At 38.3% G+C, this 13942-nt stretch overlaps 1 protein-coding gene across 1 annotated transcript in view; it reads right to left on the bottom strand.

The window, feature by feature from the left end:
* The window catches only part of Dpyd (dihydropyrimidine dehydrogenase), an 837903-nt gene that overhangs the window by 215755 nt on the left and 608206 nt on the right, over window positions 1–13942 (bottom strand). Inside the window, exons 17-18 of the mRNA XM_006977841.4 lie at window positions 1029–1149; window positions 65–184 (exon numbers count right to left, since the gene is read on the bottom strand). Of these exons, the coding sequence (XP_006977903.2) occupies window positions 65–184; window positions 1029–1149 (241 nt within the window). The remainder of the gene's footprint in view (window positions 1–64; window positions 185–1028; window positions 1150–13942) is intronic.

Below are 13942 nucleotides of genomic sequence, written 5' to 3'. Positions count from 1 at the left end.
TCCCTAATGTATGGCTTCTCTCAACATCGAATGAAGTAAAATGTAAGGAAAGATTAAAACCCACCTGATACCCCTCCATATGTGGTTCTCTTTCCAATGCCCACGGCAGGCCAGGGTGTGCCATCGGCTTTTAATCCCATCAGGCCTGAGACAGTGTTGGTGGCTGTAACACCATCTGCACCACCTGTGAAAAAAACATGTCTTTAGATCTTGAAGAAAGGATGATGGAAACCTTGAAGAAAGGATGATGGAAACCCATTTAGACCCACACAATCCTGAATTTCCTTCTCCCAAATGTCTGAATTTAATTGGCTTTTCCAATTATGCTTAAACATTAGATTTTTTTTTAAGCTGGGCAGTGGTGGCACAAGCCTTTAATTGCAGCACCTCAGAAGCAGAGCCAGGTAGATCTCTGTGAGTTCCAGGCTAGCCTGGTCTACAGAGTAAGTTCTAGGACAGCTAGGACTACGCAAAGAAAACCTGTCTCAAAAAACCCACACACAAAAAGAAGCTAGATATATTTTTTAAAAAATTTTAATTACCATGGCTTCAATCTCTTAATCATTAGATGAGTGTACTGATGTGAAGGTTTTCTAACCAGTCCAAGTTTCTGGGTAATTTACAGTGTCTTTGCAAGTTAAATTGTGGAAGAAATTGGGCATCATTCTCACAAATGCAAGGGACAAAAAAGTAAAATCAGTGTGGACGTAGCTGTATTTTTCAACCATAGGACAGATGCAAAAGCTGTTATTAAGTTGTGCATGTTGAGGCCCTCAACTTTGGAGTTCTCAGTAGGACTGTAGATTGTTTCATATTCCATGTGTGTTAAGATGTGCAAAATAGGATTCTTTTTTTCAAAGCTAGGTATATGTCTTGTGTATCTGTGAAACCAAGTGGTCCATGCAATATGTTTCTTAAAAGATAAATACAGGGATACATAAGCGTGTGTAGAAAATGTCTGCTTTGGCATGGCTGCACCATTGGGGCAGCATTAGTAACTGGACTAATGATGCAATTCCAGCTCTTACCTTCCTTCGCTGCTCTTGCGATGCTTACAATATCGGTGACATTTGGGGTCAACTTGGCAAAAAATGGAACCCGAACAGCTTGCCTAACCCAGCGACAGATGTTCCTCACCAGCTCTGGATCCTGTTCAAATAGGTCAGTTAAATATAGAACCCAATTAAAGACTTGTGATCAAAATGTGCCCCCAAACAATATCAAAGCTGGGCATGTGCAAGATGAGTGGAGCTGACCAAAAACTACATGATACACTTCTCAGATTCCTCCACAGCATGACTCCTAAATTCATCAGGGAGCTAAGGCAAGCACAATTCAGGTATACTGCAAATCCATTCTGGAAAGGTTAAATTCCTTAAGGGAGTCATTGTAAAATAAAATTATGAAGAAGCAAACAGGGAAAAGGTTTCTCATTTTTCAGTTAAATGGTATCAGGAACACAATATAAACATATGGTTGGAAGTTCAGGAAACATTATAGAATTTCTACTATCTTCGTTGTTGGAAACCTAAACAAATATTTGAACTGGTGAGTGGTATCCAACGTGAAGTCTGTTGTTTTCACTAGAGAAGACAGACTCTTGCTGAAGTATATTCAAAAGAAACTCTGTGACTTAATCATCCACCTGAATGCAATTTACACTCCTGCTAAGATGGGTTCACATCCTTGGCCTGCACAGGAGCTGCTCGGTGATGTTCGCTTACTCTTCTAGGTGTTACTAAGAAAAGCGAAGGGTTTACAACACTCCTCTATTTGAAAGAATTGATCAAAATGAAAAATAAAGGAAATAAAATATCAAAATGTTCCTTTTTGAAAACAAGAAATAGACATTTTCCTATGTCTACTCCCTGAAATTTTTCAAGCTTTTATTTTCTTATGGGACAAGTATCATTTAGAGGAAGACACACATCATACCCCATTGAAGTAACTTTTCTGTGACCATGTCCCTTGATTTAAACACATACAATAGCTTTTTTTTTTTTAAATTATTATTACATTGAATGAAAAAATTATTCTTGACAAGTGCTGATAATATGCTTTGAGGAATTAGCTTAAAAATTGTAACAGCAATTCATTATCAAACTTGGTTATACTATCTTAGCAAGTTAAAAACTTTTTGCTAAAAGAAAAACCAGAAAATACAGTCGTGTATTTAAACTATGAAGTAGTCAGCAAGTACCTCATTTGTAATTAATGTTTTCATGTATAAAAGACGTTGCTTTTGGTATTTTAACCTTTTAAGTTTGTCTAAGATGAAATTTCTAATGTTATAACCTTTACAGGAACCTTTTCACTTGATTCTAGCGCGCTTTGACTTGTCACCCTGTACCTCTCTAAAAGTTCTCTGTTTCTATGCTGAGAGACTGCACTGAGGTCATTTCCATTGATTGTTGTTTCAGTTGAGCCAAACTCAAGACTTTCAACAAGAAATCCTTGGCTTGGCTTGTTCACTTTTCAGAACAGTAATTTCTTCATTAAACATAAATATTAAAAAAGCACTATACGGAATGCTCTGTGGGGCATACTGTGCATTATGAATAGTAAAATCGGAAGACTTAGCTGTACAAATTCTAACTCATGAAAATGGAGATATGCCCTGGCCCATGCAATGTTCATGAAATATTTATGGCCACTGCATTGGTATTGTGATAGCAGTTGCATCCCTGCGACTTTCATTTCTAAGTTATGAATTTCCATGGGACTTAGCCTAGAAATGACAGTAACTCCAGATGATATGAATTGCAAGTCCTCTGTGAAAGTGCTCTTTAAGGTAGAGTTGAACAATAACTTAAAGATCACTTTAATAGGCTAATATAAGAAGGTAGTCTGAGATAAATTACAAAAAACATATTTTAAATTGTATTCAGTTCCAATAGAGTAAACACTAATAACCCGGTAGAGCTTCTATGTGACTTTTGATACTATTGACCACCATGTATTTATAATTCACTTTGAATATTTGTCAGAGATTTTTTTTGTTTGATTTCTACTCATAGACTACTTTAAGCAAGTGTCTGGTACTCACTGCTTAGCAATTTGAAATTTGTTCGAAGTTTTTTAGTTTCCTAAGGACATCCAGTCCTTTTATAAGTGTGATCGCATTGAATCATCTTTCTTGTTTTTGAGCTAGCATGATTTGACCTTCCTATAGTTCTGTGAGGTTGATGTATTCAGACACATTTTTCTTTCATCTTCAATCTCATCCAAGCCAGCTAGGAGTAATCACCATAGCTAGCCAAAAGTGAATTTGAAAGCTTGAGAATTTTAAAGCAATTTCTGACCAACATTATTATGTAAATATTCCAATAGAACAACAACAACAGCAAAAATCCCAGGATTAATAATATGATCAAACAAATGTATCTATTTGGGGGAATTTAGGGTGGACTGTTAACTGTTCATACTTCCCTCATTTTTTCACATTTTAATATTAAATTTATTTCTAAATAGCATGTCCTTTTCTGTGCCTTGACATCCCCATTCTTATGATAGCTTTTTGATATTTTATAGTTTTGCCTTTCTTAATGAATCAGATTCTGAAGTCTTATTTACATATTTTCTAATAATTTCTCCTCCCAGATCTTAAAAATAGGAACAGGTGCTATTTTCTGTTAGAAGGAATTGAATAGCTGATAATATCAAACTCAACAAAAATAAAACAATAAAGAGCTTCAATTTCTGGGAACCCAAAATACATGTGCTGTGGCAATGAAGGAAGAATTAACTAAAAACAAACTTGGTATAATATCTGTTACCAAAATTGTCTTAGGCTCTCTTTTGCCCTTCAGTAGCCATTTACCTTAACTACTGTATTTGACCTAACATTCTCCAGTGAGCTAAACCTCTCGATAAGCTGAGCAGACCTCTACCCTTAACCAACCCCCAGGCTAAAAATGCTGTAAGATAACATCTGAAACCCACAGAATCCCTCTGTTGCTACAGCTCACCTAAGGACCACTTCCATGGATTTGCTGAATGTATGGATTTGTGACATTGTCCTTTGGCTATTAAAGGTCATGTTCCCTCTTTTAACAGGAATCTATGTTTCCAGGCTTTAGTAACATCTATTTGCCTCAGGATAAATTCATCCTTGTTTCCTAAAAAGAGGACTTGGTATATTTTTAATTTACTTCTTTTTGTATCTATTAAAATCCAAGTTTGGGTCAGAGGAGATTGTAGCTGGAAGATTCAGCAGTTATAAGTATTTGCTACACTTGGAGAAGGCTCCAGTTCAGTTCCCAGTGACAACATCGGGCAGCTCATAACTCTAGCTCCATGAGATCCAACAGCCTATTCAGGCCTCTGTGGGCATGTAAATATATGCACATAACACACACACACACACACACAAAAAAAAAAACTAGTAATAAAAAACTTGGCTATTTCTGGATTTAAAAAGTTAGGTGTACTTCATGATAAAAGGTGTTCTAAAAGCATGTAGTCTAAAACTATGTTTTATGAATCAGAATTTATTTTGAAGAAAATGGACAATTACTTTAAAAGAAACAATAGCTTACTGCTTCTTTCCCTAAATCTAATAAACATAAAATCTGGTAGAATTAGGAAGCTTTCATTGTTGTTTTTTTCTATAGGTAGTATCAATGCCAATCTCTGACCTTAACTTCCAAGCTCATTTACAGGAGAACCTGGTATTTTTGCATGGATGTGTGTATATGTTATGTGTTTTAATACTTGTTAACTCTTTTGTTATTCATATGAGCACCTGAAAGTGCTCTAAACAACATCATGTTACCTTGGGGCAGACATGAAAGTGACATCCTCAGCAGAAAGGCACTGACTGACATCCTCAAGGAATGAGTGTCAGGCCTGGGGAGTAAATGATTCCTTTAAGGGTACCATATGAACCCAAGTTACAGGGCACACTTACGAAGTGCTACAAAGAGGACAAGCACAGCCAAGAACCAAATTTGGCCCACGTGACAATTTTCATGGAAGCCACAGATGGCAAGGCATGCATACAATCTAGCACTTGGGAGGCGTGAGGCAGGAGGACTGCCATGACTTCAGGATCACTTTTGACTATTTGTGTATACCAGGCCCATCAGGGGCTACATAGAGAACCTCTGCCTCAGTGAAAAGAAGGAAGGCAGCAAGGGAGGAAGGGTAGTAGGAGGGGACAAGTATACTGAGAGCAGCCTAGTATCTTCACACCGGGAACCTTTTCTTGGAGAATTCCCTGCAAACCCCACAGAATGACCAAGTACAAGCTAGAAGATCTAGTGTGGCACACGCACCTCTCATAATTCCCCCTCTGAAACAGTGAAAGTAAAGTTTAGTTTCCAAATTAAGCCATTCGATTCTAATTCTAGTAGCTGCTGTATCTCTAGCTCTCGGGACACAGGGTCGGCCCTTCCACTTCAGAGGCCCTTGGGCTGCCCTCTCTGCTATCTGGCAGGCACTGGTTGCAGATCTCAGTGGTGTGACCCCCAACCCCCTTAAAAGAGAAGCACCCCAGAGTGAGGCCATGTGCACTTCTCGAGAAGCTAAACTACAAGTGAGGTTTTTGACTTGAAGAAACATTTCTCTCCAATTTACCTGGTAATTTTCAGTCTGTGTGATTCTTTTCAAAATGGATTTCTTAGAAAATGGCATTTCAATGAATTCACTGAAAAATGTTACCAGTTATAAAATGTTTTCCACTAAGAAACTCCTAAGTCTTAATTCACATGACATGACAGGAGCTGGATGGCATTTTTATTACGTCTACTTCTCTGATGGAGAGAACTAGGGCCCGGAAGATCAATCTGAGTGCCTATTTCATCTTCTTAATTTTCTTTCCCATTATCATGTTCTAAACCATCATCTCCTTTAGCAAAATTGCTCCCTAAAGTGAGATTCAGCCATCCCTTGTAAACTAGAACTATAAAAGGATCCAGCTTCATTTATACCTGTGAGGCCAGATGTAAGTATAAGGTAATAGGAAAAGAAGACAAATTTATCTTTCTGTGTCAATAAACTAGGGCAGAGTTCACTGAGGTAAAGGTATTAGTGAATGTGAGGACTGTGTGTTGGCATGGAGATGGTTTAAATGGACTTATGTCTTATCATGTGTGTTTCTCGAATGATTTTCCTTACTTAAGCATTTTGAGTGGTGCAACTAATTTGGGAAATGTCTTGGTAGTTTGCTATTAAAGTAGGCATATGCTTAGTAACTATCCAGAAATTCCATTCAACTATATATTCAAAAGATATGGTGACTTCGTTTCAAACAAAGATTTTTCACATGAGTGATTCTAGCAACTTTTTCGAAGTAGTTCTCCATTGGAAATAACCCCAGTATCATTCCATTCAAAGGTAAGTGAATAAATGTGTAATGTGTATCCATCTGATAAGAGTAATTAGAGGCAAAAAGAAACAAACCAGGGAATCATGCCACAGGTTAGCAGTGACTAAAACTATATTTTGAGTGAAGGAAGTGAAGAAGATCACATGCCATGTGTGAGTCCATTTATATGAAATTCTGCACAAAGAAAAAGTACACCAGTGGTAAGCAGAGCATTGAGTGCTGGACTCGAGACTAGCACCAAAGAGACAATAACTGGGGAGTGGGAGAGAGAAATTTTGAGTGTGCTAGATATCATCTTTGCAGTGATACAGACATTGGCCAAAATATACCAAACTCTATGGTGTGTTCATTGGATCATGGGTACACTGTGTTGTCATAACTTCATCTAAGTCTTATAATAATTAAGGGAACTAACATATGGAAAAGCAAAGTGTGAGGGGCTTCTGGCAATATGGGGTCTATTCTTTTAGCAAGTATTCGTTGCTCATGTGTTATTGCAGTTGGTCTATGCTGGGCACCTAGGTGATAAAACCAGGAAGTTGAAGTAGACTCAGAACATAATCCAAGTGACAAAATACATGATAGGTGTAAAATGTCACTGAAACGTATCATCATAGAATTTGTCATTTCAGATTGTTTCAGAATATGCAGACCAGCACCTGGTGTACTGTAGCCATTCATGAAATGGTGAGAGAATTTACACTGCCAAAATCAACAGAGACTTTTTTCTTTCTATTTAATTTGAAGGAAATAGTATGATAAAATTATTTGGTCCAGCACAACTGAATAATAACTATCTTTAACTCTATACATTGTGTTTGACAAAAGATATTTAAAGATATATAAGATATGATCCCTATTCCTAAAAAATGATGATAATGTTTTATAAGATGCATATAACAAACACACACTGTATGTATAAAATATAATATATAAAGACAAAGGATGTGTGTGTGTGTGTGTGTGTGTGTGTGTGTGTGTGTGTGTGTGTGTATTAGGCTAGTTGTTGAATCCAGGACATTGCACCTGCTAGGCAAAGGCTTCACCACAGAGTTCCACCTCTATCCCTTTATTTGTGTGTTTTTCAGAGGCTTTTGGTGCCTAAGGCAGTACAAAATGTCACAGGGTCATTTGTATGTTTTTTTTCTCTCCAGACACATAGCATTTTCTCTCATCTAAAGCCTTTTCTTATTTCTCTTCTCCCTCTCCCTCTCCGTCCCTCCTCCCCTCCCTTCGCCCCCCCCCCATTTCCAGAATGTTCTTCTCTTGTGCCTGATTAACATCCCTCATGGAAGCTTTCTGGGACCAAGTGTCCCATGCTCCTCAGCCCAGAATCAATTAGTAAATGATTGTCTCTATAGTGTGCCCATATGTTCCTCTTAACTGCTTGTCAGCATGGTTAGAACTGTCTTTTTTTATCACCCTTTTCTCTCTACTAGCCTATGAATCCGTTTAGAATTGTGTCTTCCTCCTTGTCTGATCTGTAAACACAGAGTCTGAGACACTAGAGAATCCCCTCAAATTTTTCATTTAGAGACAAAAATGAAGGCTACCTAGCTGTGTGTCAGTATTGCACTCCAGATTACAAAAAAAATGCTTTTCATGTTCTATGGAACTAAAACAAGCTATAGAAACAAAGCGTCAATGTATTTGTGTGTATGTATGTGTATATATATATATATATATATATATATATATATATATATATATATATATATATATATATATATATATATTTACAACAGGAGGATTTGCAGAAAGCCAGTGAAACTACATGAGGCCCCTTGACCCGATGGCAGCCTGAAACTCTATGGAGTGCCTCAGGCTGCCTACAGTCCCTTCTACCTGAATCTTTATGGTACTGAGTCTTCAGAGTGACCCTATCTCAACTGTAAGACCTTTGCACCTGAAACTCTGCTGGAGAAGGCAGAACCTGTTTATGGTCATGAAAGCTGGGGGGGGGAGCGGTCTATGTCTTTAAATACAGTCCCTGTGACTATGACATATTGCTGCTTGTTCTTGCTTGTCCCTGGTGTGGCACTGCTCTGGCATTCTTGGTGTGGATGCTTTCCACTGCCCTTGTGTCTCAGCAGCTTGCAATTTTCCTCATAGTGTAAGAACCAGCAAACACTACATCTCTGTCTCTCACTCCTGATTGCCTGGGGTTCTTCGTGTGCTATTTTCATCCTCTGTCATGACCTTTGGGTCCTCTCACTCACTTTCCACCAGCTCATTTCTTCTTTACTCTCAAATGACAGTACTAATGGTTATGAAGCTGGAGAATGTGTACTTGTTCAAGACACCTACCCCTGAACATCCATGGCCCACAGTTCAATGCACTACACTTTGGGGGGCTGACCCTCATGGTGTTATTCCTAACACCATCTTACTGTGTAATGACTTAACTCTACCACACTGTGAATCAAAAACAAAAATACAAATGAAAAAACAAACAAACAACAACAACAAAACAAGCTGGGATTAGACTCTGAATGTTAGATGGGACAGTCAATTTCAAGATATACATTTTTGATTGTTAACTTGCTATCATAACTGGTGAGCACCTATGCTGTTACAAACTAGGATATAAAAGGACTTTAGAAAAGTCATGCACTTTAGGCAGCATTACCAGACATAGTTACTACTTACATCCTTCTCCAAGAATAGACTGATTGTGCTACATGTATGCATGTGTGAGCTGATGGTCACTCATGGCTCACACCTCCACCTCTATCTGGATTTTAAACTGAGGTCTTATTCCTCTAAGGGAGGTCCCAGACAATGGTAGGACAACCATGCCACAGACTACCACATTTGTGTCCAATAGCCAACTCTTTTAATATGATACCATTGGCCTGATGCTCTCTCTGTACTGAAGACGGCAAAGGATTCTGTCAAATCTTTACCTCAAATGACTTCCCTCAAACATGGCACACAAATAATTCTTTCATTGTACTTCCACCAGCCCTACTTCCCAACAAATCCTTTAACTTCCTTACTCCACCCTGGAACCAATTCCTGGAGGACTCAATTGCTAGTGTTGCCTACCATACTATTATCTATAGTTTGCTTATTAACATGGTGGTCCAACATAATCTCAAGAAAACAATATATGTAGATGTAGATGCAGGCAATGCACATTGTCTCCTGACAGTGCCAGTAGGTGTTTAAAGTCATGGACTAGCTCAGCTCAACTGAATCCCCAGCAAGAACCCTAATAATTGCTTAGAACATACTAAAAAGATGTCAGTGGGTAATAACATGCAGGCAGCTGCTTGCACCACCATGTATAGATTCATTTTGGACAAAGGCAAGTGAATATTTACATACATAAAAAGGAGTTCTTATTCTTTGTGAACTTCAGGCAGCTTGAAATGTGTTTCCTTAATGAAAAGCATCAATGTAAACAGTATAACAATTGATATTTTACACATCTGTTGGTCTATTCACTCAGCTTAAGTTTTCCTAGGCTAGAGTTAGAAAACAACCACAGGCATAAAACCTCAGTATTTTTATAATCCCATATTGGTGTGAATGATTAACTAAGCCAGGGAGGAGGCTAGTGTAACACACAGTGCTGTGCCCTGGAGCACCCACTATGCTGATAGATGCATTTAGGATGAAGACAGTCTAGGGAAGTCATGCTTCTGTCCTGGGAACTTGATGAAATTCAAGCAAGAAGGAATTACTGCTGAGGCAATTTGAAATAACATAGCAGAGCAAACTTCAATCCCCTGACAATGGATGGTTTCAGCTAAGGAGAACTCATCCATAACGAGCTGATGCAGTTCCGCAAGGAATTTCTTCCTGCTGTTGCAGTAAGAGCAAGGAAGAAATATCTAAATAGTTTTGGTTTGTTTTGCCAGCCTTTGGACTGATTTCTTTGAGTTAGAATGAGATACCAGAAGTGAAGTGACTTTGTTAAGAAGACTCTGGCTGAAATCTGTGGCAGGGAAGGTTTCAAACATGGCTTTTTGTAAGTGTGACATTTATAAGCTCTTGGCATAAAACTTGTAGATACTGGATTTTACTCAAACTCATGAGCAGTCCCAAATCTATTGGTTTATTTATGTACACTTAGGTAGCAGATTTTAAGAATACATACTTTGAGGCCTGTGTCTCAGTCTCATCACTGTTGCTATGATAAAATACACTGACCAAAAAGAAAAACTTAGGAGAACTAGGGTTGATTTTAGCTCAAAATGTCAGGTTACAGTCTATCATAGCAGAACAGTCAAGGTAGCAGTGAATTAAAATTGTTAGTCCTGTCACATCCATAATCAAGAGCAGAGAGAAATGAGAGCATGCTTACTAGTCAGGTAGCTTTGTCTACTCTTACAGAATCCAAGGCCCTCTGCCTAGAGAATGGTGTTACTTTCAGTGGGCTGAGTCTTCACACTTCAACTAAGCTGGTTAAGAAAGGTCAATCATAGCCACGCTCACGGGCCAATACAATCTAGATAACTCTTCATTGAATTCTATTCTCAGGTGGTTCTAGATTTCGGCAAGCTGACAATTCAAACTAGCCATCACAGTGTGTGTGTGTGTGTGTGTGTGTGTGTGTGTGTGTGTGTGTGTGTGTGTGTGTGTGTGTGTGTTGTAGGTTTAAAAAATTATTCTCTGTTTTTAAAGACTTCCCGACATCAAGGGAAAAGAAGACGATCAGATCATCTCATGTTGAGTTTATTACAGACATGTGGAGACACAGATGTAAGTGACAGAAAGGTTTTGAGTGAGAAAGAAGCAGTGATCTGCCCATCATCTAAAGGACATGTAGCAGCTCTGGGGCTTTGGGTTTGGTTCCATGTTCCATTAAAATGGATGTCTGTTTCTTTAAGGATTAGTAATTATGATGTCAGGGCTGGAGAAATAGCTCAGTGGGAAAGAGTGATTGTACCAGTAATAGCACCTCCTGAGGTTGAGTCCCAGCACCTACATAAAAAACCAAACAAACAAACAAACAAACAAACAAATAAAAACAGGTGCGATCGCATCTACTTGTAATCCCAGCACTGTGGGGTCAGAGACAAGAGGGTCACTGGGAAAGCCTACCCCCTGGTTCAGGGAAGACTACAAAGAGCAAAGCAGACCTATGGGCATGTGGAACCCCAGAACTTCTGGAGACTGGAACAGGAATACAGATAGCTGAACCTTGCTAGCTGTCAGTCTAGCTCCAGTTTTAATGAGATGCCCTATCTCAAAGAAATAAGGTGGAGTGTGATAGAGCAGAATATTACATATCTTCTTCTGTCTTCCGTGCATGGACCTGCACAAACAAGTGTGCATACAGCATATGTGTACCACATACATACACATACATAGCCCACACATAAAGTAATCTATTAAAAAGTAAATCATGATGCTAATGAACATGCTGGTCATTCCTTAGTGCCCTTATTGTATGTGTGCATCCATTCAGTTGCTCCCCATTTCTATATTGCCTACTTGGTTCTACAGTTTAAGTTATTTGCCTTTGGAAATTTTGCATGTTGGGATCTGTGTTTATTAACAAAATCAACAGAAGATCAGATTAATCACCAAGCATGTTGATTTTAGCCATTTGTCCAACCCAATGTCACATTTCTATTTCATTATGTGAAGATCTCCACTGTATGGCATGGGAATGAGACACAAAACACTTACATAAGTCATTTACTAACACAGGGTGTCATGGTGTGTTTTTATAGAGCTGGAGATAAAACCTCCATGTATGACACATGCTAACACTGGAATATATTCCCAGCCTTCTTTTTAAAACTTTTCATTTTGACATAAGGTAACACTAAATGACACCAATTGGACCTGGCCTTGCAATTCTTATGTATCTGCTTCATAAGTAGCAGGGACTACAAGTCTAGAGTGTCAGATCCAGTTAAATTAGTTGTCTTCTCCACTCTTCCTGTACCTGAAAAAACCAATACTCAATCTAAGTTTAGACCAGTGCATAACAAAAGCCATTTATCCAGAAAAGTGGCAAGCATGCATGTGCTTGTATGCAGTGCACTGTATACAAAGGCATGAGAATGACCCAGTGATGGACCACAGCCTACAAATAGCAGGGAGGTTCTTGGTATGTTTCTCTAAACTCCTGTGGTTTCTGTCTTCTCCACTTCTGTAAGACATGTTCTAGCCAGAGTGAGGTCTTGTGATGAGGGGTTTCTATGGTTAGTTAAATATTATCTAGTATGGATGGAAGGGTATGAATTGCTGTTTCATGTTCCATAAAAAGTTGTTGACTTCTTTTGATTTAGTCTCCAGCTGTCTGAGTTTAGCTTGGGATATACTATCTGGTCCAAAAAATAGTGACCAAGGTAATCAGGAAACATGTTTTTGTGGTAACTTTTGCACCAGATATGTCTCTGACCACTTTTCCTCAGAAAGGAGCCATGGTCCCTGAAGACATCAGAGTGAGGCATCGACTTTGTCTTAAAACAACAACAACAATCCCTTAGGACTGAAATATAATCTCACTTAGGGTAGTGAAAATTTACTAGAATCAGTATAATATCTAAATGGCCTTTGGTATTTCAATGTGTCTCTATTCTTCTGTAAGTCCTTTAGCATTTGAGCATGTTAAAATGAGCAAGCCCTCATGAAATTCAAAAGAGCTTTGAAGAAAGAAAGGATGTGTACAGGCAGATTCAGGGAAGCTTGATTTAAAATGTATTAAGAGAAGCTATGATTTCTTAAAAGATGGATACATAGACAGAGGATGGTAATATAGCCCATAAGGGAAAATATCTTGAGGCACTGAAATTAAATGAAAATACGATCTCCTCTTCAGTTTGAATACCTGTGTGATTACCAATTCGACAAGGATCTTTCATTTATCCCAACTCAACTTCACAGAAGTGCCTGAAGCCTGCATTGTTGATAAGACACTTGATGAAGCTTGCATAGGGGAAAAATCTTCACACTGCTTGATATACAGAATCATATTAGTACTAAAACAGATGGGTATTTACTTGTGCAGTATTCAACAAATGGAAAGTACCTAGAGATGGCTAAATTTAGAGAGTTTAAAACTTAGCAATTATTTTTTCATTTAAAAAGGAACACTGTGGTGAACTTTCCTGGGTTACAAATTAATAGCTAGATGTAGTAGGAGCTAATTAGAAGTTTAGATAATATAGACTAAGGACTTGTAACATAGAGAGCATGCTGTTTCATACTTTTCTGTTTGCTAATAGTCCTGACTCTTAACATGCAGCTGCTGCAGTAACAATTTACATAATCTTTACTGTTTACCCATCTTTGATAAGTAAAGGAATTATGAGAAGCCAGAAAAGTGACCAGATCTGGACCCAGGTCCTTAATTGGGCACTTGTCCCCACACTACCTTGAAGCTAAGCATGCAGGTTTTTTTTGTTTTTTTGTTTTGTTTTGTTTTTGTTTTTTTGAGAGGAGGTTCACTATGGAGCCTTGACTGTTTTAGAATTCACAATGTAGAGCAGACTGGCCTGAAACTCACAGAGATCTCTTTGCCTCTGTCTATTGAGTGCTGGGATTAAAGTAATGTGCCAACACTCCTAGCCTTACGCATGCAATCTTTTAATATTGATGTTTTGGTATACGGAATAAATACAAATACAATCCAAAACAATTTGCTTTATT

This window comes from Peromyscus maniculatus, chromosome 6 (assembly GCF_049852395.1).
Source record: "Peromyscus maniculatus bairdii isolate BWxNUB_F1_BW_parent chromosome 6, HU_Pman_BW_mat_3.1, whole genome shotgun sequence".
In the NCBI taxonomy this organism is placed as follows: Eukaryota; Metazoa; Chordata; class Mammalia; order Rodentia; family Cricetidae; genus Peromyscus; species Peromyscus maniculatus.
Note: the sequence above shows the minus strand (reverse complement) of the source record. Positions and strands in the feature narration are given on the sequence as shown.